The following is a 25,429-nucleotide window of genomic DNA, read 5'->3' on the forward strand; positions in this document are numbered from 1 at the left end:
GATATATTATTCACAGGTCTAAGCATTTGTATGTACCAACATACAATATTGTTATTTGATATTTTGTTGTATCGTTGGGGGAAAATATCTTTCCAAAGAGGAGGTCATTTTAAGTATTAAAAGGAATACTGAATAATGATTTAAAACATTAGCCTGAAACCCTCAAGGAAAAGAGGCAGGTTGACTTTGAACGGAGACTTATGGGCTCAATTTTAATCTTACTATGTCTTGCTCATTTGAGCCTATGGGCTTCTAGAATCTCTCCTGTTATTTCCGATCTGTAATAAAGATCACCAACATCTCAGAGTTTAGAGGAAGAGGTGCTGAAACAGGACTACCAGACAAGAAAAGTGCCAATATAAGTAGCTCCTAATTCCTTTATACTCTTATTTTCATGAGTAACGATTATAATGATGATGAAGGTTCTCAATCTCTCAGTTTGTAACAATGTTCACTAACCTTTCCCTGGTCTGTCTACAGTTGTTACGACGTCAACCACAGAAATGACACTAAGGACTCAAAGGCCTGAAATTAAAATGCTGTGGCTATCATTTCATTTAGCTTTTAAAATTTAGATTGACTGGAATTGATTTACTCAGTCCCAGTTTGGAACATTTCAGATTTTGGCTCAAAGGAGACCTGAGGATGTTAGAAGCTCAAAGCCAGAGGCAGTCCATGGATTTCCCTTATATGAGAAAAGCCAGCCAGAAAAAAACAAAACAAAAAACAAAGGAACAAAGATGAGAGGAGCAAAATGCTTATCTAGAAAGGGCAATAGGCACCCTCCTCTTCTCCTGGAATGGTGAGACTTTAATCTGGTTCTAGTGTGCATCTCTCCCTCCAGGTGAATATGCCCAGGGGGCAGGTGCTTCACTCTCTGGGTTCTGCCTGGCTCTCAATTGGACGTAAAACACTGATATTCAAGCTGCCTCATCTAAGAAATAAAAAAAACATCCGAAGCAAAGGAAGGAGGGAAAATGCCATGGTCATTGAACTGACCAACTATAACTTTATTTTTAACAAAAATCCTTACTCAACTTTTAACCATCAGCAATGGGCACTAACAAACATTATTTTAAGTCATCTCTATGCCCAGTGTGGGGCTCAAGCTCACGACTCCAAGATCAAGAGTCCCATGCTCTACCTACTGAGTCAGCTAGGCAACTATATCTTTAAAAGTCACCAGTGATATACATGAAGTGTTTAATATTCTAAAATAAAAGGAAAATAAATGAAAAACGATCTTATTTGTTCACTGTGGAAGGCAGAAGATTTTTCTTTTGGAAAACAATCATGTTCTGAAGCAAGCAATGGGAACTGCAGAGTAGTGTATGAGAACAGGAAGCATCACTCCAGGTAGAAGCAATAACAATCCTATTTATTTCAATAGTGCTTTACTTTTACAAAGAACTTTTATGCTAATATGTTCATTGAACCTCCTAAGAGCCGAATGAGGGAGACAGTACAGGAATTATCCATTATCCTCAGCGCGAAGGTGGGAAAATGGAAGCCCAGGCGTCGGACAGCTAGTAGGATGCAAAGGGTGGGATCTGAACTAAATCTTGGACTCCACAGCAAGTCTGGATATTAGAGAGCTGAATTCAAGCCATACTTTGGGGAGGTGGAAGATTAGAAATCTTTGGCAAGTGTCATAAAGAAGAGAGAACATTTGAAAGAATTATTAATGAAGACAAGACAAAAAGAAACCATCTCCATTTCTCAGGACAGAAAACCAGGATCAGGCACCAGCACTGTGAAGCAGATCAATGAGGAGTTTCTCCTTTGCTTCCTCGTTGTTCATGGTCACAGGCATCCTTATCATGTCCTCCAGGTGTCTTTAGCTGTGTCACCTCACTGTCTAGCAGAGAGGTCATATGCAATGTGGGTGCAAATGGAAACAAGACAATTTTCAATAGGCATTGTGGACACACACACATACAGACATACACCAACATGCTTCATAACTAATACAGCCTATAATTTAGTCATCTATAAAATGGGCGAGGATGTTATAAAAACTGCATGAGTCCTACTGCAACGTTCTATCATTCTGTGACTTTTTAAAAAATGTTTATTTTGAGTGAGTGAGAGAGTGAGAGTGAGAGAGAGAGAGAGTGAGAGAGAGTGAGAGAGAGAGAGAGAGAGCGAGCGAGCGAGCATGGGCAGGGGAGGGGCAGAGGGAAAAGGGAGACTCCCTAACAGACTCCATTGCTCAATGTAGGGTTCTATCTCATGACCATAAGATCATGACCTGAGCCAAAATCAAGAACTGGATGCTCAAATGAGTGAGCCATCCGGGTGCCCCTATCATTCTGTGAACTCTTAATTTGTCCTATTCCAACCTTTCCAACAACAAAGCCCCAAAATGCCACCTAGAAGGTGATGATGAGAAAATGAAGAGCTAGGAAAAAAATATTGTGGAAAAAGGAACAATGCCTGTCATGATTGGCCTGGAGTTAGAGGATTTTTTGCAGGAAGACCACAGAGTATTTATGAAGAGTAAATACTGTCAACATAATTTATCACAGTCGCTGTTGACCTCAATCAATCAAGGGGCTGAGGTAGTATTTGTCAGGTTTCTCTATGATAAATCTATCCCCCACCCCCTTCTCATACTGCATTCTTTAGAAGGAAGTCACTATACATGGCCTCAGGTTGTAGGGACTCACCCTGCCTCCTTGGGAGTCAAGTATCTATGTTAATTACCGGGAAGTCTTCTTAAGGGGGATTTATCTATCTCTGCATTTATTTGCTCAATCATTTAGTTGCATGAGTATGGACTAATGGATATTTATTTTATACTTTGGGTTATAATCTAATACTACCTAACTCATTTAGTTGCTCAAATTATCCTATCTCCGGCCTTTGGGAGCTCTTCAGGCTCCTCGTGTGCCTCTTTAACACATCCTCTAATTGTGGGTTTTTTCTTTCCAACACTTCTTTTACTTTCTGTCACTGCAAGATGCTCCAGGCTCGTCTGGTAGATTTGCTGCCCCAGTCCTAGCATCTGCCGTTTCTCCAAAGAGTCCTGGTTCATTTTACTGCAGACTAGATATTAAGCTCTGGGCACTCGGTGTGGTTGTTGCTACTGGGGTATCATTGCTTCTGGGTTCTCCCAGCTAACAAACCAAGGAAATACATGTGTATATCTATATTTCTGCATGTACCCAGCACCGTATTAAGCTCAAGACAAGTCACACTGATGACTCCAACTCTAATCCATTACCACATGGATCATTCTAGCCTCTTCCTCTTGTCTCCAACCTCTCACTCCCCACAGTCAGAAACTTGGCTTTCACCAAATACCATCTCTTTACTTCACCATTCACTTCGAGTGCACGGGTGTAGGGGAAACAGTCTGTCAACTAGGCTACAATGCTTACATACAGTTCCCTTTCCCTTTATTTTTACAGACTCTAATTATTTCCAAAGTTACTCAAATCAGCACTTTTTCCTCCATCTTTTTCAGTGAGATCACTCCACACATTTGCAATAGAATTAGATTTTGAAAAATACCAGTCTCCTTTCCATCCTGGGATCCCATGATATCCTAATTGTCCTTTTAAAAATTTACCTATGCTCAGGTTCAATCTTTGTGCCATAAAGTTAGGTTTTGACGAATATCTAGTATTATGTAACCATTATAGTATCACACAGAAGAGTTCCACTGCTCCTAAAAGTTTCCTGGGCTTCACCTACTCACTTCACTGACCTTGAACTTATGGCAACCATTAATCTGCCTTATAATCTTTATGGTTTTGCTTTTACTATAAGGTGATATAAATAGAATCATATAGTGTGTAGCCTTCTCAGACTGGCTTCTTGCACTTGGCACTATGCCTTTAAGGTTCATCCATGTCTTTGTGTGGCCTACCAGCCAATTTTTCTTTTTCTTTCTTTCTTTCTTTCTTTCTTTCTTTCTTTCTTTCTTTCTTTCTTTCTTTCTTTCTTTCTTTCTTTCTTTTTGCTGGCTAGTATTCCAATTGCTGCCTTTGTCTATTGAAGGATATTTTGGTTGCTTACAATGTTTGGTGATTATGAATAAGGCTGCTATGAACATTCATGTGCAGGTTTTGGTGTGGATGCACGTTTTCAAATCTGTTGGATAAATACCTAGAAGTGCCAACGGTGGGTTGCAGGTAAGACTCTTTAGCTTTGTAAGAAACTGTCAGTCTTCCAAAGTGGCCGGACCATACTACTTTTACACCAGCAATGAATGACAGTCCCCGTGTTCTGAAAGCCCTGTCAGTATCTTGCCATTGTCAGCTTTTCTTAAATTTAAATTTTAGCCACACTAACGGGTGTGCAGTGGTATCACATTATTTTAGCGTGCATTTCCCTACCAATAAATGATGCTGAGCATCTTTTCATATGCTTATTTGGTATCTGTAAGTCTTTGGTGTAGTATCCATTCTGATCTTTTGCCATTAAAAAAATTTTTTTTATTGTTGAGAGTTCTTCGTACATTTTAGACACAAGCTATTTACCAAACATGCGTCTCTGGCTTGTCTTTTCATTCTTTTAACTGTGCAGAACAGTTAATTATTAAGTCCAATGTACACTGTTTTTCTTTCATGGAGGTTTTGGTAGTGTACCTAAAACATCATCACCAAACCCAAGACCACATATATTTTCTCTTATGTTTTCTCAGTTTCATAATTTGCATTTTACTGGTACGTTTTTGGACAGTCTTGAGTTAGTTTTTGTGAAAGGTGAACCACTGTTCTTTTTTCTTGTGAGGTTCTTCTACAAAGAATGCTTCAGGGAGGCATATTTGCTGGTGTTTTAGCATAAAAAACAGTAACAGTCAACAGCAACTTACAGCTTTTGAAGTTAACATTCACAGGCATCAGTAATAATCTGCCAAGGCCAGACTATGTCTATGGTTTAGTATGCTCTGCTAGGAGGGGACAGTGTGGGGGGACAACTTGATTTAATAATGGCACTGGTAAGCTGGAATTCATCTACAGTTGTAGCTGTTTTCATGCTATGTCTGTTTCCCTATCTCTTTCATCCTGGACACTGAACGGCTTGTGGGCAGGCAGTGTATATTTTTATCATGTAAGCCCAGCGCCTAGCATTTAGTGTTACATAAATATTTAATTAGTGAGTTCAGTGAAGAAACTGAGCTTGTGTAATATAGAAAGTAAGAATTTCCCAGACAGTATATCCCTTTGAATAGCCACCACACCCTTTGGGAAGAGGAGGCATGATTAATTATCATGAGATATTTGAAGGGCTATCATGCAGAAGAGGGATTAGAACCAAGGTAGAATTCATAGAGGTACAGAATTTCAACTCATTAAACGTGAGAGGAGGCTGCAATCACTGAAAAAATTAAAAGAGACTGAATGAATTTTTGTGAGGGATATTGGGGGAAGGGCTTTCGGCACCTAGAAGGAAAATGAATAAACCTCTTTCTGTATCTTTCAACTCTGAAGTTCTGCAAAGTCTCACAGATCTAGGGCAGGGTCAGGTTAAGAACTTCAGAAGCCCTAAGAACAAAAATAATTATTGTTTCCCATTCCATTTATGATTCAAAATAAAAATAAAACTGTATTATAAAGTATGTGCTAGGAATGCCAATGAATTTCATGTGTTCCTATGATTCCTTGTCTTTTTCTAAGATAGGAAATATAAACTATTGTCCTTAATTTTCCCATCCTCTCTTTCATGCTGTCACTTTGCAAGACCCTACATGTGATTATTTCTGCTTCTTGCCCAGGGCTGATTTTCCGATTCTATGTACAAGACACGGAGTATATCAAGACTTCTCTGGGGGCGCCTGGGTGGCGCAGTCGGTTAAGCGTCCGACTTCAGCCAGGTCACGATCTCGCGGTCCGTGAGTTCGAGCCCCGCATCAGGCTCTGGGCTGACGGCTCGGAGCCTGGAGCCTGTTTCCGATTCTGTGTCTCCCTCTCTCTCTGCCCCTCCCCCGTTCATGCTTTGTCTCTCTCTGTCCCAAAAATAAATAAAAAACATTGAAAAAAAAAATTAAAAAAAAAAAAAAAAAAAGAAAAGACTTCTCTGGGAATCATTTGTAAGATTAAAAAAGCCTTGTTACAAAGAAACCCCATGCAAAGGCAGGAAAGTCCATGGCCTTTTCATTTAAAGTATCCGTTTACACTCTTTTTAAATTTTTAAAAAATGTTTATTTATATTTGAGAGAGAGAGAGAATGAGAGTGAGAGAGCGAGCATGCGAGCAGGGGAGGGAGGGAGAGAGAGAGAGAGAGGGAGACTTAGAGCCAAAGCAGGCTCCAGGTCTGCCAGCTGATTGAGTCACCCAGGGGCCCCACCATTTATACTCTTAACTACAGAGAACAAACTGATGGCTACCAGAGGGGAGGTGGGTGGGAGGATGGGGCACGTAGGGGAATGGGGATTAAAGAGTACACTTATCACAATGAAAAAAAAATAAAATGATACAAAAATCCATTTATAATAATTATAGCAGCAATAAATCTGGGGACTATCTAGTCCACAGTATAAAACGTGGTTCTGCATTTTAAAGATAAGAGCTATCTACTACTGGTATACAAAGCTTGCAAGGATTCAAACCACTAACATTCATAATGACAATCTAGATGTGGTGCTGCCCAAGCACAGTCTTAAGCAAAGATGACTTCTATTTCGTTTCCATTTAGTTTTAATTTGTAAACTTTATTTCCATTGCGTTCAAATTCTTTGAAAAGTGATACGTATGCCAATATATATATCAAACAGAACATATTAGGCCTTGATCATATACGTGATAGTAGGATGAAGACAAAAACTAATTTGTCAGGATTAGCAACTTAAAAATGCTACACTAACTTGATTATATTTATCATGTGAATTTTTTTTTTTTTAATGTAGGCATCACACCCAGCATGGAGCCCAATATGAGGTTTGAACTCACAATCCTGAGATCAAGACCCTGAGATGAGGTCAAGAATCAGACTCTTTACTGACTGAGTCACCAGGCACCCCTATCATGTGAATTTTCTAATTGTAGCTCATGGTATCTTAATCTTTGAACAGATTTATAGGTTACAAATTATTTCCCAAGAATTTTGTGAAAAACCAAATGTTAAAATAAGTGAAAACTGATTTATAATACTTTTGTGTTTAGAAAACTAGTTCTTTAACTGGTTCATCATTATTGTTACTTTGATTCCTATAAGAAACCTATTACAGTTTTTATATAAAGGGAAGAGAGAGTGAGCATTTTTCTATAAAAAGAATGAGGCATTTTCTACCCCATCCTAGAGTATGTAACTACCCTCTGCAACTGACATGTTCTCACAATGACTTGACCTCCAAAAGAGTTCCCAAGTTAAAATGGACAATATACACTGAAATAACCATGTCAAGCCTTGCCATGAGGGCTAGCACTTGCTTAAGGAAAATAAACTGCTCCCTTAGGAATTGGCACTTACTGTTTTGAAGATTTGAAATAAACCTGTGGGAAACCAAAATTATTTAAAAAAATTATATATGTGTGTGTGTATATATGTATACACACACACACACGTAATACATGTAATACACATATACACATAGACACAGTTTTCTGAGAGAGACAGAGACAGTGCGAGTTGGGGAGGGGCAGAGAGAGGGAGACAGAATCCCAAGCAGGCTCTCTACTGTCAGCATGGAGCCCGACCTGGGGCCTGAACCCACGAAACCATGAGGTCATGACCTGAGCCGAAACCAAGAGTCAGATGCTTAACTTACTGAGCCATCCAGGTGCCATATATATATATACACACACAACATATATGTGTATATGTATATATACACATATACACACACACACACACACACATATATATATATATATATATATATTTCTTTCTTAAAAACAAATGGAAAAATACTTACTGGAACATCAACATATTTTGCAGCTGCTTTCACCTTAAGTGGAAAAGAGATAATTATGAGAATTATTTTCTGAACTGTTAGATAAGTACTGTGACAACAGTCAAAAGACAGAAGAGAACTCAAATACTTACAGTGAATGACAGGATGGATGAAAAGAAAGTGCCTTCATCATATCTTGACAGCTTAGACAACACCCCTTCCAACACTGAAACAAACTGTAATTGTTTACAGTGAGTATCTAGAATATTTCAAAATAATAACAGGGCAAACAATCCCAAGACCAACTTCTCCCACGGCACAAAAATGCACATTGAAGTGGTGGTGTTGACTTGTTAGATTACTCTTTCATTTTGAAGATGGGCTCAAAGGTCCTTTTCCATTGCTGGAAATAATACACAAGGTTTGTTTTTGTTTTTTAACAACAAAGGATAACATGTAATAGCAGTCTGGTCACTAAACATGTGAGATAACTTAAACCATTAATAAATAACTTGAAATTCCTTAGACTGTTCCTTAAAACAACTTTAAACTTCAATATAGATGTGTGGAAGCAATGATGGTGAAGTTTAATCAAATTCTTTTCTATCGTAAATCACTTGACCATTCCCCAACTTTTTCTATCTATAGAAGAGGATGAATAAAGACCAGATAATGAAAGACATGTGTAACCTCTGAGGCTCTTGTAACACTGCAATCAAGTCTGATATCAGTTAACAGGCATTAACCAAGCAGTTCTAATTGGGACATACAAGGATCAAACCTGCTTTCAGAAGCTTACAAAGCCGTTGGAGAGCTAGAACAGATAAACACACTGCAGGCGGCAAGGTAAAGAGTACTAGGCTGAGCTTATATAGCCTGATTCCTATACTGACTACTCTGTGGGCTCAGGCCAACTACTGCATCAATCAGTTCCCCCATCAGTTAAAGTGTGTGTGTGTGTGTGTGTGTGTGTGTGTGTGTGTGTGTGTGTGTGTGTCAAATTAAATTTGCCTGACAAGTGTTGTACATTTCTAAAATTTTATATTTCTATGAAGTGAAAAGATGTATATACCATAATATGATTAAAAATGTAGGGAATTATATTTCAGCGAGTGGCAACATTAAAATCTGGCAAGAAGATAAAGAAATTAGTTAAGAATATACTGCCCTGCAAGTTTCCTCTTTAGAACTAAAATAATATGCACTATTGACAAATTATAAACTCCCAAAGGGAAAATACTGACAAGGTTTTTTAAATACGAAAAGGGAAATTAACGAAGGCTGGTTTTTGTTCACATAGCAGCTTCTTCAACAAAGTGATAATAGTTCTAGGGACACAGCTTATTGGTCTCTGGTGACCAGAGAACTCACTGAGAGTGCACAGGAGATAATTTTTTCTCTATGGTTGGTCAATTACTGCAAAATAGTTTATGCAAAAGAAACAAAAACTTCCCTATAGGTTTCCCCATCACATCATGTGCGACATGATGTAAGAACACAGAAACAAAACCATGCAAATTGCTGACTAAAATTTTATTTTTAAAGAATGAAAATTATGTATGGTTCGTTAGTTATCCTAAGGGATACAGACAGCAAAAAACACAAAATTACAAATTGCTCACAACTACTAAAAGTCAATTTAGCACTTTCTTCCTGCCCATTAGGATTTCTTACCAATCACAGTTGGCTAACTCAACTTGATGTGGTTTGCAAAGACCCAGAAGACCAATACTCCAGGGTTATGTCAAACCAGGGGAAGGGAATTCCAAACTTAATGGCCCTCTGTGGAAAATGCTTCATCTCTTCTAACTCCAATCTTGAGAAAGCCAGTGTGTGCCAGGTGATCTCATTTGCCATGAGGAGAGCAGAGCGACAATTGCTATGGTTACCAGACAACCTGAGCCAGTGAAGGCTCTAGCACAGCACCTGGTTCTTGGTACCCTCGAGCGGGTATACGTGGACACATATGGGTGGTGCTGAGGGACAAGGCAAGGTAGAGGCAAGACGCCTGTGGATGGATTTAGAAGATCTTAGTTCAAGTTGTAGCCACGCCAATCTCTGGCTACACGACAACAGTCAAGCCATGAGCTTCTCTAGCTTTAGACTCATCGGTCAGAGAGGGAAAGAAAACGGCAGCCATCATGTCCATCTTAGAAGGATCAGTGAAGATCGTTTGAGATATTTTATGTGCAGGAACTGTAAAAACAGCAAAATACTAAAGAAATGCAAAGAATTAATATTATTGATATGATTAGCTAAAACTATCCATTATATAGGTCTAGAAATGTATGATAAGTCACAGGGTAATGGGCGTAGCCTTAGGATTGTTTAGGGATAAGGAGTAATAATGAGTTTGGTTACCAGTGAATGGGTCTAATTCAATTTAAAGATACCTACTGAGGCAGAACAGATTTGAAGGTGTAAATCAGACGACCTGCATTAAAATCCCATCTGCTTTAAGGTCGTTTGGCTGACAGCAGAGGAAGGACGCTTTGAACATAGGTGGTCTGGCTCCAAAGCCCATGTTCATTACCATTAGACAGTTGTAAGTATTAAATAAGTAATGTGCTCAGCATACAAGTATTCGATAAATGTCATTCTGTTATTATTGAGTACCTAATGTGCAAAATGCAGACAATAGGAGTCTCAGACCTTTCCTTTCAAGAACACACAGACTAGTGGAAGAGACAGGCAGAAAGTTTTAAGGTCCAGCAAAGATGGGCAAACAGTGTAATAACTGAAACAGGAGGAGGGAAAGCATGGCTTTTAATTGGAGGACATTGGGTAAGTTTCATTTACAAGGTGGCACAGGAGCTGATCTCAGGAGGGCAGAAATGGAGGGTTAGATAAAATGACACTCAGGGAAGCCTACTGGTGGATGGTGTTAGGGCAAAAGGTTCCCCACTGCAGCATCTGGCAGCCTGTGTGCCTCACCATCTCTGGTGAGAACCAAGCCTGGGTTGTAACCGTGTAAATTCTACATAAGGACCGGTTGGCTGTTGCATGCATTTCACAACATTCTTTGCCTCCATTTTAACAATAGCGGACAGTGTCTCCTTGAGTTCCTCTCTACCCCAAATAGTCCTTGGGGAGGCATAATACAGTGGGGACCTTTATGTGCTTACATGGCAGTGAACAGCATCTGCACCACCAGGATCAACCAGCCCAGCCATACAGTTCCTACAGGAAGGCTGTCTTTGTGAGATTTCTACGAGACATATGTGGTAGAAGAGCTGCCTTAGAAATCAAACTCTATTAAAATCAGGATTGACTAATAATGATATATTTTCCGTCTGGCTGTTAATTGCACAAAACAGCAAGATTCCAAAGAAATCCAGTTAAATGCTGGGTTTAGTTGCTGTGTCTTTAACTGCTTCCTGTGAACTTTCTCAGTACAGCTCAGGGAGTATATAAACACTTAGGGGTTTGCCTTGTGCTCTCTGTTCTCCTGAGGGTGTCGGGTTGGAATGAAACACTGTAATCTCTTTGTTTCCCTGCTCTTTATTGTAGATGCCATTTACTGGGTTTGTTTGAATAATATTTAACACCTAAAGTCTGTCTGGGTAATTACCAACTTTGCCTCACTAGCACACTCTCAAGGAAATTAAAGATGAAAAGCACTTTGAAATAACTAGTAGAATGAAACATGAAGTGTGCCACAAGGCATGTTGGTTTCAATTTCCTGTTGAATTTTAACAGGGTATAAGATTCATTTTCCCATGTGTACGGAAAGTAGACCACAAATTCTAAAAAGTTATTGGGAGGATTCCAGCTATAGATTGGTGGGTTCAAAACACAGTTCTCGTTTTTTCAGCTATATTTCGTGAAATAAATAAGGGATATTCACATCATCTGCTCTGCAAATTGTAACATCTTCCACAGAGAAGAGATTCATCCAAGTAAGACTCATTGTGAAAAACTAAGTTCTTTCCTTTTCTTTTGGTGGTGGGGACGGGGGCGAGGGTTAGTGGTGCTGGAGATATCTATTAGCAGATGTTTTATGTTTATTTGGTAAGATCAGGACTAGCCAGTCTTGTTAAACATCCCCAGGGAACCAGAATACCACAGAGTGGTTTCTTCCCCGACTCAGAATGTTAATGTTATGATACAATGCAATTGTCCCTCCCTCAGTCACTTTTCTCCAACTGTGAATCCATTTCTCTGAACATTTGTTCCAGTGGACTTCCAAAGGGTCTTTCCAGATTTTCCACATCTGTGTCAAGGATGGACAGTATTCGAGTGATCGCTTTGGCAGCATGTATACTAAAATTGGGATGACACAGAAAGATACAGCATGATATCCCTGAGCAAGGAGATCTAGTATCTGACAGCAAGTATTTATTTGTAACATACCTCATTCCACAAAATATCTAAGACAATTTCCAAAATGGCACACTCAGCACACACTTCTCTCCTTTACCCTTGCCCCACAAACAGAGTGACCCATCACATTTTGTATTTCCTCTCTCCTGATGGCTCCTAAGAAACCTTTCAGGCATATACTTGTTTTTGAACAGGTGTCTTCTGAATATATAGCCTTGATCTGAATGAGTAAATTTAATCAAATTAATCTTAGGTTGAGTTGGTGAGATACTTTAATTACAGAATCTAGGTAGTCAGGTTTGATGTATCCTCTGCTCATCTTATTATTAAGAGAAATTCAGGCAAAAACATTCTAGGTTGTCAGAAAGAACAAGGGTGTGTACATATATATTTACACCGACACATTTATAGCTATATGAACTCAGTGAGGCAGTGTATCTTCTTTCCTATATCCCGTTTTGCAATAATTGAGGATTTAGGAAGTTGAATAGATTACTCTGCTCTTTTACTTCATACCCAGAATTTACTGAGCTCTGTTACCAGAGTGCATTATGGGAGTCGTCATTTTCTCATTCTTTGCTCTGTTAACCATTTCCCCCGAGCACTTCCTTCTCTCATCTCTCACAGGTTTTCTTCAGCATCCTCATATTACACACAATAAATTCCATTCTCCTCTACCTGCCCATGCCGGTCCCACAGCATGTATGCCTGTCAAAGAAGGGACACAGGCTGGTCAGTACAACCCAGACATAGAGGGCACACCAGAAGCCTGGGAGGTGAAGCACCCATTCTTTTCCTCTCTGCTCTTGCTGAATTCTGTGCAGTGTTGTGGAAAGGTGACGGGCCTAGGGACCATGAGGATCAAGTCCTGGCTCCACAGCTACCTACCATGTGAACCTGGGCCTCTGTTTCCTCAACTGTGAACAAGGGGACTGGACTCTGGGGCAAGCCCTGGTGATCAGGCTTGCCTTGGGAGATGGAGCCCCGTAAGTGGAGATGTAGGTCTCCTCTCCCTCTTCAATCAGAGCACCTTTGCTCTGATCAGTGTTGTACTTTAGGGGGCTACCCAACATACACTTGAGAACATTAAATGTGTCTTATAACATTATAAAAATGTTTGAAAATCCCAGGCTAGAGGGTCTCAGGGTTCCAACTGTAGCACTGTGTGTCCTACGTGACCCTACCACCTGGGGAGAAAAGATGCGGGCCCCCAGAGGCTTCTATAAAGAACTCTATATAAGGATTTTGTTTTAGACTGACAAAAGGCTATAGATAATATATTTTTTTTGATCTAATACTCATGCTTTTTTGATGAGGAAATTAAGTTGTGTAGGAAGACCCAGACGGTAACACGAAGAAACAGGAGCAGAGTTCAGATCTTCTGACTATCCCACAATTAAGGCAACTTAATTAATATAGGGTGGCAATAAATACAACATTTTTTGTTTCCTTTCCTTGGCAAGATTCAATGTTCCTGTCACTTTTTTTTTCCCTCACTAAAAACGATCTAAGTCCCTTTTTGGGTAGAAGCATCTTTATTTATTTTTTCCCCCTTTAAGGTTGACTTTCATTTCTCCATAGGGTCTCCAGTTATGCAAAATCTGCCTAAGAATAGTAGCCACTGACATAGAATCATTTCCAATGGTTGAAATCTTATAACCACATTTGGTTCCATACGCCTTCTCTGAATTCCAGACCCAACTATTACGTGAACGTCTCCTTGATCTCTCGTCCTTCAGATCTCTCAAAGGCAGCTCAGTCTCAACATGTCCAATACTGACATCGTGGTCTTTCTCTCAAAATCCATTCCTCTTTCAGGCACCCTGCATTAGTCGATGGCCTCAACATCCATCCTGTGCTTCAAGCCCTAAACCTAGGAACCATCCTTAGGGTTGGTTTTCCTTTCCCCGATACTAACCCTGGGTCTGCTATAACAGAATGCTCTGGACTGGGTGACTTATAAACAATGAACAATTTTTGCTCAGTTCTGGAGACTGAGATGTCCACAAACAAGGTGGAGGTATACTTGGTGTCTGGTAAAAATCCACTTCCTGGTTCAAAGATGATGTCTTTGGCTGTGTTTTTGTGTGGCAGAAGGGGCTACGGAACTCTGTGGGGTGTTTTGTTTTTTTTCTTTTTTCTCTTTTTAAAATAAGGGCACTAATCCTGTTCATGAGACCTCTTATCCTCATGACCTAATTACCTCCCAAAGGCCCCACCTCCTAATACCATCATCTTAGAGATTATTAAGTTTCAACATATGAATTTGGGTGGGGGGACACAAACATTCAGCCTACAGCACTCAAGTGTCTTCGAATTAGTCCACCAGACACCAAACCTAACAGTCTCCAACCTACCCTCTCTGTAACCTATTTGCTACAGGTAATTCAATGAATCTACCTACAGTGCAAATATGATTAATTCCTTATCCCTACTCGCTGCCTCCCCAACCCTTTGGTGGCTTCCCACTGTTCTTAGATGAAGACATTAGGATCCTCAGGTCTGAAGTTGGGCTTTTCATTATGATTCCACTCTGCCTCTTGGGCACAGAGTTGGGAATCATTAGTATATAAGGTCAGAAGTGTGAAAGTCAAAGAAATTTGTGAAGTGAGTTCAAAAGAAGACTGAGATGGAAACCCAATAATACCAGCATTTAGGTGCTAGGTGGAGAAAGGACACAGAGAGGGAACACCAAGTTTTTTTTTCTAGGTATGTAAAATGTGCATGCAATTGGGACATGTACTGATGAGTTATACACGTGACTGAGAGCCCTAGCTCATTCTCAAGTCATTTGTGAAGATGTGTAGTATAAGAAAAGGATATGGAGGTGACTGAAGAGAGGAGGTAAAAAGAAGGGAGGATTCTAATTTATCCAAATGTAGCAAACAGATTTATCAATATGCACAGAATAATTAAAACATGGGAAGAAACATTTGGAATACAACACAAGGAATTCATTACTCTATTCATCTACTTTATGTTGAGTTAATTAACATGCTAGGATAAAGTAAAAATGTTTAGGACATGACTCTTGAAATTTGACAGGGTAAAGTAAAGATAGTTAATTTAGAAGTAACATATTTTAAGTTTTAGGGTATTTTTGCTTTTCACTGATTTCCTGATCTGGAATCTGTAGGTACAATGGGTTAGGAATCTGAAGCTCATAAGTTTGATTCGGGACTCTCACTTATTACGTGTGTGGTCAATTCACTAAACTACTTTGAGGATTATGTTTCTATCTGTGAAATAGACTACCCATCCCGTAGGTGTTTCACAGTAGGTATTTCATAAATGCCTCTTTTTAAAATGTTTACTTGTTTTTGAGAGAGAGAGTAAATGGGGGAGAGGTGGAGAGAGGAGGACAGAGGATCCAAAGCAGGCTCTGTGCTGACAGCAGGGAGCCTGATGTGAGGCTTAAACTCACGAACCATGCTCATGCTGAATAAAGACACTCCTTGGTGATAAAAAAAAAAGGGGGGGGGGCGCCTGGGTGGCTCAGTCAGTCAAGTGTCCGACTTCGGCCCAGGTCATGATCTCACAGTTCGTGGGTTTAAGCCCCGCATTGGGCTCTGTGCTGACAGCATAGAGCCTGGAGCCTGCTTCGGATTCTGTGTCTCCCTCTCTCTCTGCCCCTCCCCAGCTCATGCTTGCACTCTGTTTCTGTCAAAAATAAATAAACTTAAAAAAAATTAAAAACAAAAACAAAAAACCATGGTCACGAACCATGACCTGAGCTGAGGTCAGACACAGTTTAAAAAAAATTTTTTTTTACATTTATTTATTTTTGAGACAGAGACAGAGCATGAACGGGGGAGGGTCAGAGAGAGGGAGACACAGAATCTGAAGCAGGCTCCAGGGTCCAAGCTGTCAGCACAGAGCCTGACGCGGGGCTCGAATTCATGGCTGCGAGATCATAACCTGAGCCAAAGTCGGATGCTTAACCGACTGAGCCACCCAGGTGCCCCTGAAGTCAGATACTTGTTAAGGGACTGAGCCACGCAGGCATACCCATAAATACCTCCTTTTAAAATATCATTTCTTCAGAGAAAACAAATGTGAACACACCATCTTAGAAGCTGTTTTGTTTTTAAACACTATACTGAAGTTTAAAGATCTTTCACAGGATAGCCTGGATAGCGATTCATCAGAGCAGTGGTTCTCAAAGTCTGGCTCACTGAACCTCTATATCAAAATTACCACGGTGACTGGTTACACACATACATTCCTGCTCCTCTTCCCAAGCTTCTGACTCAGAATTGTTGGAAAGCAGGCATGGAATCTACATTTTAACAAGATCTCAGGTAATTTTTTTTTGGCACGCTAACATTTAAGAACTGTATTGCAGATTATCTGTCTTTGTTTAATGAAAGAAAAAACCCACCATTTATTGTCATCTCCTGTGGGAGCTTAAGACGGCTGGTTCAATCTGTCAAGCCAGTTTATTTTATAATTCTCAACCAAAGAATTGAAGATTATTAATAAGTACTGTTAGATTATAGGGGAAAAGATCCATAGAAAAAAACCTAGACCTGATATTAAACAATCAGTTTTTTACTTTGCCAGAAAAGCATGCAGAGCCCTGCCTGCCTTCTCTGTCACCCTCCCCCACCACTGACCCCACCAACAGACTAGTCTCTTTTTCTACCCTCCCCCTACCGCCCCCCCAAGAGAAAACTAGTGTCTTTTCCTACCCTCCCCCCACCACTCCCCACCAATAGAAAACCCAAACTAGTCTCTTTTCCTTGCTGCCTATTTAACCCTTTACCAACTGCTTGCTATCACACAATTTATGTTTTTTTTAAAGTTTTATTTATTTATTTATTTATTTATTTAGTGTGTGTGTGTGGGGGGGAGGGGGCAGAATCTCAAGCAGGTTCCGCGCTGTCAGCACAGAGCCCACGTGGGGCTCGAACTCACTAAACCCTGAGATCGTCATCTGAACGGAAACCAAGAGTCAGATCCTCAACCAACTGAGCCACCCAGGCACCCGACGCAATTTAATGACTTCCATTATGCCCCCTTCTCACAAAAGACAACTTCCACAGGAGAACTGTGAAGATGAGGCCATACCAGCCGAGTAAAATTTCCCCGGATGAGTCACAGACAACGAAGGTGCAACGTTAAGCACGTTTCACTTCAGTGGGCTGTCCGTGCATGGCTGCACGCGGCTGAGGGGAGCACGTAGGCTCCTGGGAGAAGGGAAACCTCCCTGTCCTTCCCCTGGAGCTTTGTTCTCCAGGGGTTTACCTCTCCCACCACCTGCTGGATGGCTTCCCTGTTAGCCTTTTCCCTTACTTATTGTTGGGGAGCGTGTGTTGTATGTGGAGGTATAGAGAATTCTTGTGGTAGAAGTCAGGAGACCAAGAACAAACTGGAGGGGTGGTACTATTCTAAAGGTGCTATTCTGGAGGGGTTTGTGGCTACTTTCCATCTTAAGACTTGCTACCAAAGAATTTGGAAAATACAAAAATAAAAAAAAAACCAACAAAACCTGAAGAAGACTCCTCTCCCCATATCAGGTATAATCTCACCATTCAGAGAAGCTCTGTCAACATTTTGTCAACATCTTTTCTCTATGTGATGAGAATTCGTATCATACTTTATATTTCTAAAATACTAAGCTTTCATTTTCACTTAACACTATATTATGAAACCTTTCCTTTATCACTAATAGTCTCTGAAAACATAGTTTCTTAATATAGATGTCCCATAATTTACTTCACCTTCCCTTACTGTTAGAGATTAAAGTTGTTTCCAATTTTTCATTAAATGTAATGTGACCATATCAATGTATATACATTTTGTGCATCTCTCTTCACAGAAAAAAGTGCAAAAATAATTATTAGGTGAGAGGGTATTAAAGTACTCCATACAGTTCCAAACTATCTCTACAAAGGTTGTAACAATTTATACTCCCATAGACAGGAAATATGAGTGTCCCAGCTCACTTTTTCTAAAACCAAGTGTTAGCTTAAAAACGAGTTAGAAAAAATAGTATATTTTTCTTCATTCTTTTAGGTTTATTTTCATTCATTCATTCATTCATTCATTCATTCATTCAGAGAGCAAGAGAGGGAGGAACAGAGAGAGAAGGAGAGATAATCCCAAGCAGGCTCCACACTGTCAGTGCAGAACCTGATGCAGGGCTTGAACTCACAAATAGTGAGATAATGACCTGAGCTGAAGTCAAGAGTCGGATGCTTAACTGACTGAGCTACCCAGGCACCCGAGTTTTCCTTCATTTTTTTAAGTTATTAATGAGGTTTAACAATTTTAATGCTTATTGGGCATCACTCTATTTTCTAAGTAACATGTTCTTGGTTTATTAAGTTAGGGGTGTTTTTTCCTTTGCTCTTTGTACATTCTTCCAGTTGTTCTATGAAGTCTGATTTGAGGTGCTTTGATAGAGCCTTGCAAGAGCAAGGGCTATATCTGCTCATGTGAATGTGCCCCTGGACCATGTCCATTCCGGCTCCTTACCCTCTTGAGTTCCATTTTCTGTGTCTTCCCCTGGCAGACCCAGATCTCAAGTGTCACTCGTGGAAGTCTGTTACACCTCAGTGGGGTTTTAATTCATCTAATCATTTGATGGAATACTCATTTATGCTTCATCTCCACTTACACAATTAAAGGCCAGAGCCTTTGTCAAAGGTGTTTGGAGCCTCACTGGAAATCGTGGGAGCCTTCCCGGGAGTGGAGAACATCAGAGTCCAGGCAGCCAGCTTTCTCTGTCTGCCTGGGACCAGTCTAGAGCCTCAGCACTGTCGTCACAACAAACAGGCTACATTCAAGGACTGGTGACGACTCAAATCAGCCAAACAGATAAGATAGATCGTAAGAGAACATGAATGTGAAATAATAGGTCTTACTGGAAGACACGGTTATTTTTTAAAGGGCAACACTTGCAAGAAAAGCCAAAAGGAATTGTAAACAAACAAACAAAAACATCAAAAGTTGTTGACAAAGAGTGTTCAAATTTGGTTCAGAACTCTTCTTAAAATCTGATCGGTTCTTGCATCTATTTTTAGAACTACTATTTCTCACTTAGGTATTTGAAACACAAGACAGACATTTCTACAACCTCTCAGCAAAATATATCTTTGACTTTGATTTAAAAAGGTGAGTAAATAATACATTACCTTTGAAACTAGCAGTGAAATGATTTCTTTTACACTGTTGTCAATCAACTCATCTATCTTCGAATGGTATTGTTGCTGGATGTTAAAAGACAAAGATGCGTTAGTTGATGTGGACACGAAACTTTTGTCATTAAGTCAGAAATGCTTTAAAGCTACTGGTTAGGACATATCGGATTTACTTAAAATGATCATTTTGAACACGAGAAGAACAAAACCTTGAAAACGATCCACCCAATCAACACTTTTTACACTGTGGTTTGAAAATTTTCCCATGTGCACTGTTGAGTTAAGCAGCTAATGGGGTTATTATATAGATGAATTGAGTTCTTATTCTTATTCAGGCAGAGGAATGTGAAGGGTACTTTTTGTCTTCTTCTCTATAATGAAGGTGGCCGTGTATTTTTCTAAAGGGTTGGCTTAGCTGAAGAAGCAAAAAGACTAGAAAAAGATTTAATTAATACAGCATTTCGTGTCTGACAACTCTCATTCATAAGTTATTTTAAATGTGCTCTAGAAATAAAATGAGCTCCCAATTGTTCCCCCTCAAAGGACCGTTTTTGTCAGTGCAGGGAGTAGCAGTTTATACAATTCTTACAATATGCTCAAGCAAGGGCAAAATTAAAATTTCATCAACAAAGGTGAATAGATGGTAACAAATTAATAGGCCATAAAAGGTATAATGGAACAGCACTCACTCCCCATAGTTTTATCGCTGTTTCCTCATAGAAAGACGCCTTTAAGTAAATATAAAAAAGATGTATTTAAAATAAACCTGAAAGCCTCTTTTTTTTTCTTTTTCTTTTTCTTTTTTTTTTTTTTTGCTTTCTTTAGAGAATACTAGAGAGTTGCATTCTTAAATTAGCAGGAGCTTCGGCTTCTGCAGTGTGTGAAGGCACATTCATTTAAACACTAATTCTTCCTTTAGAAGCATTTATCTGACAGCCGATTGTCCCCAATAGCCACTTCACAGAAAATGTGACTTGTAAAGACTAACCCTATCTTGATGGTTCAAGGCTTCTTGGAACAGCTAACATAATGCATAGAGTAAAAGTACTCAGGTCAGTATAAACATTAGACCAACTTAACAGCTGCTGGTTGAATGGTTTCCTAAGATGTAAGTTTTTGAAAGCTATTTTTTTCTTCCGAAAACATGTCTCAAAGTTTCCACACACAACAAAACATCAACTTAGTTCTGCTTTGGAATACATAGGAATGATTCTCCCCCAGTGGCTCTGCCAGTTACAAGTGGTTATCTACCAGCATAAATAATAAAGGAAGCATAATTTTGGAGCCCGTGAATTTTCTTTTCTGCATGTGTAAGTGGGTGTGTTGACAACTGGTCTAAAATTAACCACACACATATGAATATGGAGCTTTCCAGACATGTATTTCACCTAATGCAGGGAAGTATTATGTGTCTGTCTGACCGAAAGCCGTACAGATTCCCCGACTTGTGCTCCCCAGAGACGACTGGAACACAAACACAGAGGGTAGATTTCTATTATAGTAGTGTTGATTCTTTTACTTTTAGAACATCTTGAAGAGAAGGAAAAGGAAAGGGGAGAAAATAAAGAAAAACAAAGTAGAAGAGAAAGAGCTTCAAGAATCTGGCTGGTAGTTGAGATGGCTGGGAAGCCCCCTACAGACACAGGTACAAAAAGGGTCCCCCAGCTCCGCATGAAGCTGGACAGCTGACCTGGTGTGAGGAGCTTATGCAAATGAGCCCTGCCCTGGCTCTCCCTCCCTGCTACTCTCTTTTCATATCCTTCTGTCTCCAAATTTGTATCTGTGCAGCAGGAGGAAGTGAAATACCAGACTGAGGTTCCTCTTTGGGGTAGAGTCCGAAAGGGATACAGGAGATGGGCTTTAAGCTTCTCACCTCCCTCTTCCCTGGAAAGTGCTACAGAACATGTAGGGATCAAGGTGCCCAGACCTCTGAGCAGTTCCAAATTGTCAAATATATACTTGATATGTTTATGTTTGTTACACATTTCATTATTCATTTATTTATATATTTTTAAATTTTTAAAAAATTATTTTTATTTATTTTTGAGACAGAGAGAGACAGAGCATGAGCACGGGAGGGGCAGAGAGAGAGGGAGACACAGAATCTGAAGCAGGATCCAGGCTCCCAGCTGTCAGCACAGAGCCTGACATGGGGGTCGAACTCACAGACTGTGAGATCATGACCTGAGCTGAAGTCGGACGCTTAACCAACTGAGCCACCCTGATGCCCCCACATTTCACTTTTTAAAAATGATTTTATTTTTAAGTGATCTCTATACCCAACCGGGGACTCGAACTTACAACACCCAGACTAAGAGCTGCATGTTCTACCAACTGGACCAGCCAGGTGCCTCTGTCATATATTTCACCCAAACAATTTTTTAGGGGCACCTGGGTGGTTCAGTTGGTTAAGCATTCGACTTCAACTCAGGTCATGATCTCAGAGTCCATGGGTTGGGCTACATGCTGACAGCTCAGAGCCTGGAGCCTGCTTTAGATTCTGTCTCCCTCTCTGTCTGCCCTTCTCCGACTCATGCTCTGTCTCCCTCTGTCTCTGAAAAATGAATAAACCTTAAAAAATTTTTTAAAAAGTTTAAATGTTTCTTTTGAGAGAGAGAGAAAGTATGAGCAGAGGAGGGGCAGAGAGAGGGGGGGAGAGAGAGAATCCCAAGCAGGCTTTGTGCTGGGCCCAGAGCACAGAGCCCAATGCAGAGCTCTATCCCACCAGTGGGAGATCGCGACGAGCTGAAATCAAGAGTTGGATGCTTAAGAGACTGAGCCACTCAGGAGCCCCATATATTACATTTTTTTTTTAACTCAAAAGTAATCAGATGCCATCAGAAGGCTATTGGATATAAAACTGTAGAGTTTCTACATGTTAAACTTTTAGACTGGATCGATTTGGGCACATCTTAAAATCAAGAGATGAGCCACTAAGGAGGTTCCTTACACCCTTTTTATCAAAAGGCAGGGAAAGCCATGGACCCTAGGAGCCATCAAATTCTCCTATTAAACACACCTTTAAATTGCTATTTTCTTTGACATCTTATCTAGCCAAGAGCAGTGAGAGAAGGAGGGAGTGAGGGAGGAGGAGAAGGCGAAAGAGAAACAAAAAATTAAAAAGGAAGAAAAGTATATTAAATGTACTACCCAAGGGGCAAACCCAAATAGCATAAGGTCTGTTAGGTCTTTATAACATGAGATTTTGCTATTGTAAACTTATCTGATTAGCTTGAACTTTCACTAATATTAAAACTTCCAGAATCTGCTCTAGTTGCACAATTGGTAGAGGTGGTCTGCATGAACTAGGCAGGTAGCCTCAGAATTCACATTTTATATATATGTTCTGCAAAGAGAATAACCCACGTATGCCACATAGAGATAGAAGGTTAGCTGGAAAGAGTTATTCATCAGGGACTCCAGACAGCTTCCAGAGACAAACACAAACATACCAAGAGATCACAGATAAGAACAGAATTTATTTGCATAGACATTTACATTACCTAACCTAAAACTGGTAGATAGTTCATTTACATTAACCGACTGAATTAAAAAAAAAACAAACATTGTTTTAAGTTTATTTGAGAGAGAGAGATAGAAGGAGAGAGAGAGATGTGTGCATGTGCATACGCACATGCAAGTGGGGAAGGGCTGTAGAGAGAGGGAGAGAGAGAATCCCAGTGCAGAGCCCTTACACGGGGCTCAATCCCAAGAAGTGTGAGATCATGGCCTGAGCTGGAATCAAGAGTCAAGTGCTTAACCCACTGGGCCACCCAGGCACCCCAACAGACCGAATTTTTGATAAAAATCTGCAAATTTTTGGTCTGCAACAATAAAAACCTATAAAATTTCTATCAGAATATTTCAAGTTGGATCGCTAGTCCTAACATACCGGGGTTCTGGCAAATTACAGCTCACTTCTTAGAATAATTCTCCCTACATCTGTCCTGAAAAATGAAGTGTATGTGCCCTGCTTCTCCAGCAGATGACTCTGACTTTAGATTAAAATTAACCTTTACAGAATTCTTACTTCATGGAGCCCAGGGAATTCAGAGATCAGGCAAGGGTCTGAAATCCTGGTCTCCCTACACTTAGGTAAATATCATCATTTCACCTGACTGTTGTTAAGGTAAGCACACAAGAAATGAAGACTAATCAAATGCCAGTACGATCAGCATTCTTAAAAGATTTTGTCCTTCTCTTGGGAAGAATTTGAAAGGTATTGGATTGTTCGTTCTGGAAATGGAAACATTTTACTGTAGCTGAGAACAAATCCTGCACAAGTAGCCTCCATTAATGTGCTTTCATCCTCAATGGATGGGCCATCCGACACAGCGGCACTGAGGACTAAGACCCAGGCAGTTTATGGAGAGTGAAGATTTCTAAACACTGGTGGTTTTGTGATCTCAACATCTGTCCCTCAGGAATTGGCCTCAGACTGCTGACTCATTATGCATAGCTATCACATGAGTGGATCATTCGCTCACTAATGACTCCATTAAACACCATTCTGGGCTGCGGTTGAGCACGTTTGCATCATCATGTGCCACGTGAGAAAACAGAATCATCACTTAGGAGCACAGAAGGCACTGCCTTGTGGGAAAGGAGCTGAGAAGGTCTTATCTCAGCAGCGGCATATAACAAATTTACTGGGGACTTTGGCGAGGCAATTCCCTAAAAGTTAGAAAAATCTTTCTACTAGGTTTACCTATGTGTAAGTATATATTTCACAAGGTTCCAGATTATGCAATAATTGAGTTTTTAATTTGTTGCTTACTCCAGAATGGGGTCCACTGGTTCACCTATGCAGGTAATGTATTTGCTAATTTGCAACAATTCCAAAACTTATCTCAAGCACAGAGAGGGAAAAGCCTGTGCAGTTATGTGGGTCTGTTTACTGGTGATTAAAAGCAAAGTATAAAATCCTTCTTCTGCACTGAAATTCTTGTTTACCACTTTTCATAGTTGCTAATGGGTTTTACACCTGCACATTTTGAACTATATTAATTGTGTGAAAGTTGTGGGGAACTAATTGTCTCTGGTGAGAAGGTACAGGTGCAAATATAATGAACAGTAGCAGATTACTCTTCAAAACCATCTACTTGTTAACATAAGACATCATTTGACAATGCAACAATGTTTTGTCATCTGCCTGTGTGCCTGTTTTTCCTTTTTTAGTACTGGAATAAGTTGTTTCTTACAGGGGAGGATTTTTTTTTTTTTCAACGTTTTTTATTTATTTTTGGGACAGAGAGAGACAGAGCATGAACGGGGGAGGGGCAGAGAGAGAGGGAGACACAGAATCGGAAACAGGCTCCAGGCTCCGAGCCATCAGCCCAGAGCCTGACGCGGGGCTCGAACTCACGGACCGCGAGATCGTGACCTGGCTGAAGTCGGACGCTTAACCGACTGCGCCACCCAGGCGCCCCTAGGGGAGGATTTTTAAAGTAGTGACAACATACCAGTCTGCTCATTCAACAAATATTACTAAGTGCCTATTATGTGTCAGGTACTGCTGTGTATGTTAAAATAAAAACAAATGGGTAAATCCAATATTAATGGGAAGAGGCAAGATGATTCTATGAACCTGATAAGAAATGGATGGGCTTATGAAGACTTAAGACCGTATACCATCAAAGGCTTACATCTGAGTACTGAAAAATGTGAAAAGGTAGAGATGAGCTGTTGATATCCAAGCCAGCTGCTTCCTCATTCAGATAATTAGAAATAATAAATTATATAATATTATATAATAATATTAATACAGCTGTAAGGTTGTATGCTATGGTATTAGAAATGTATTTTTTCCTCTTGAATTACTCAAAGAATGAAATATGTGTGCATGCACATAAAGTATGGCCAAATAGTTAATGTCTATGTCTGGGATAAATAAGTATGAAATTCACCAATAGTGGGCCTTCTTATCCTTTTTCAGAGCTACGTAAGCCCTTCTGCTTGGATGAGAATCGTTAACCTAGTAGACTCACCCTGAGCTAGACTCCCAGGTGGCAACTTTAAGACTTGTAAGATTTAACATACCCAGAGAGCACAAAAACACTGACTTATCAAAACATATATATATATATATATATATATATATATATATATATATATATAT

General features: G+C 39.9%; 1 protein-coding gene across 8 annotated transcripts in view; it reads right to left on the reverse strand.

Annotated features, from left to right (window-relative positions):
* The window catches only part of CADPS2 (calcium dependent secretion activator 2), a 545,032-nt gene that overhangs the window by 31,979 nt on the left and 487,624 nt on the right, over positions 1 to 25,429 (reverse strand). For 6 of the 8 annotated variants that reach the window (XM_049641753.1, XM_049641747.1, XM_049641750.1 and 3 more), the window contains 3 exons: positions 19,306 to 19,380; positions 7,996 to 8,079; positions 7,865 to 7,897 (listed from right to left, as the gene is read on the reverse strand). In XM_049641753.1, the coding sequence (XP_049497710.1) occupies positions 7,865 to 7,897; positions 7,996 to 8,079; positions 19,306 to 19,380 (192 nt within the window). Of the gene's footprint in view, positions 1 to 7,864; positions 7,898 to 7,995; positions 8,080 to 11,280; positions 12,107 to 19,305; positions 19,381 to 25,429 lie in introns of those variants that run through there. The other 2 variants (XM_049641748.1, XM_049641751.1) reach the window with 2 other exon arrangements.

The sequence above is a fragment of the Panthera uncia genome, chromosome A2 (assembly GCF_023721935.1).
Source record: "Panthera uncia isolate 11264 chromosome A2, Puncia_PCG_1.0, whole genome shotgun sequence".
NCBI classification, from domain to species: domain Eukaryota; kingdom Metazoa; phylum Chordata; class Mammalia; order Carnivora; family Felidae; genus Panthera; species Panthera uncia.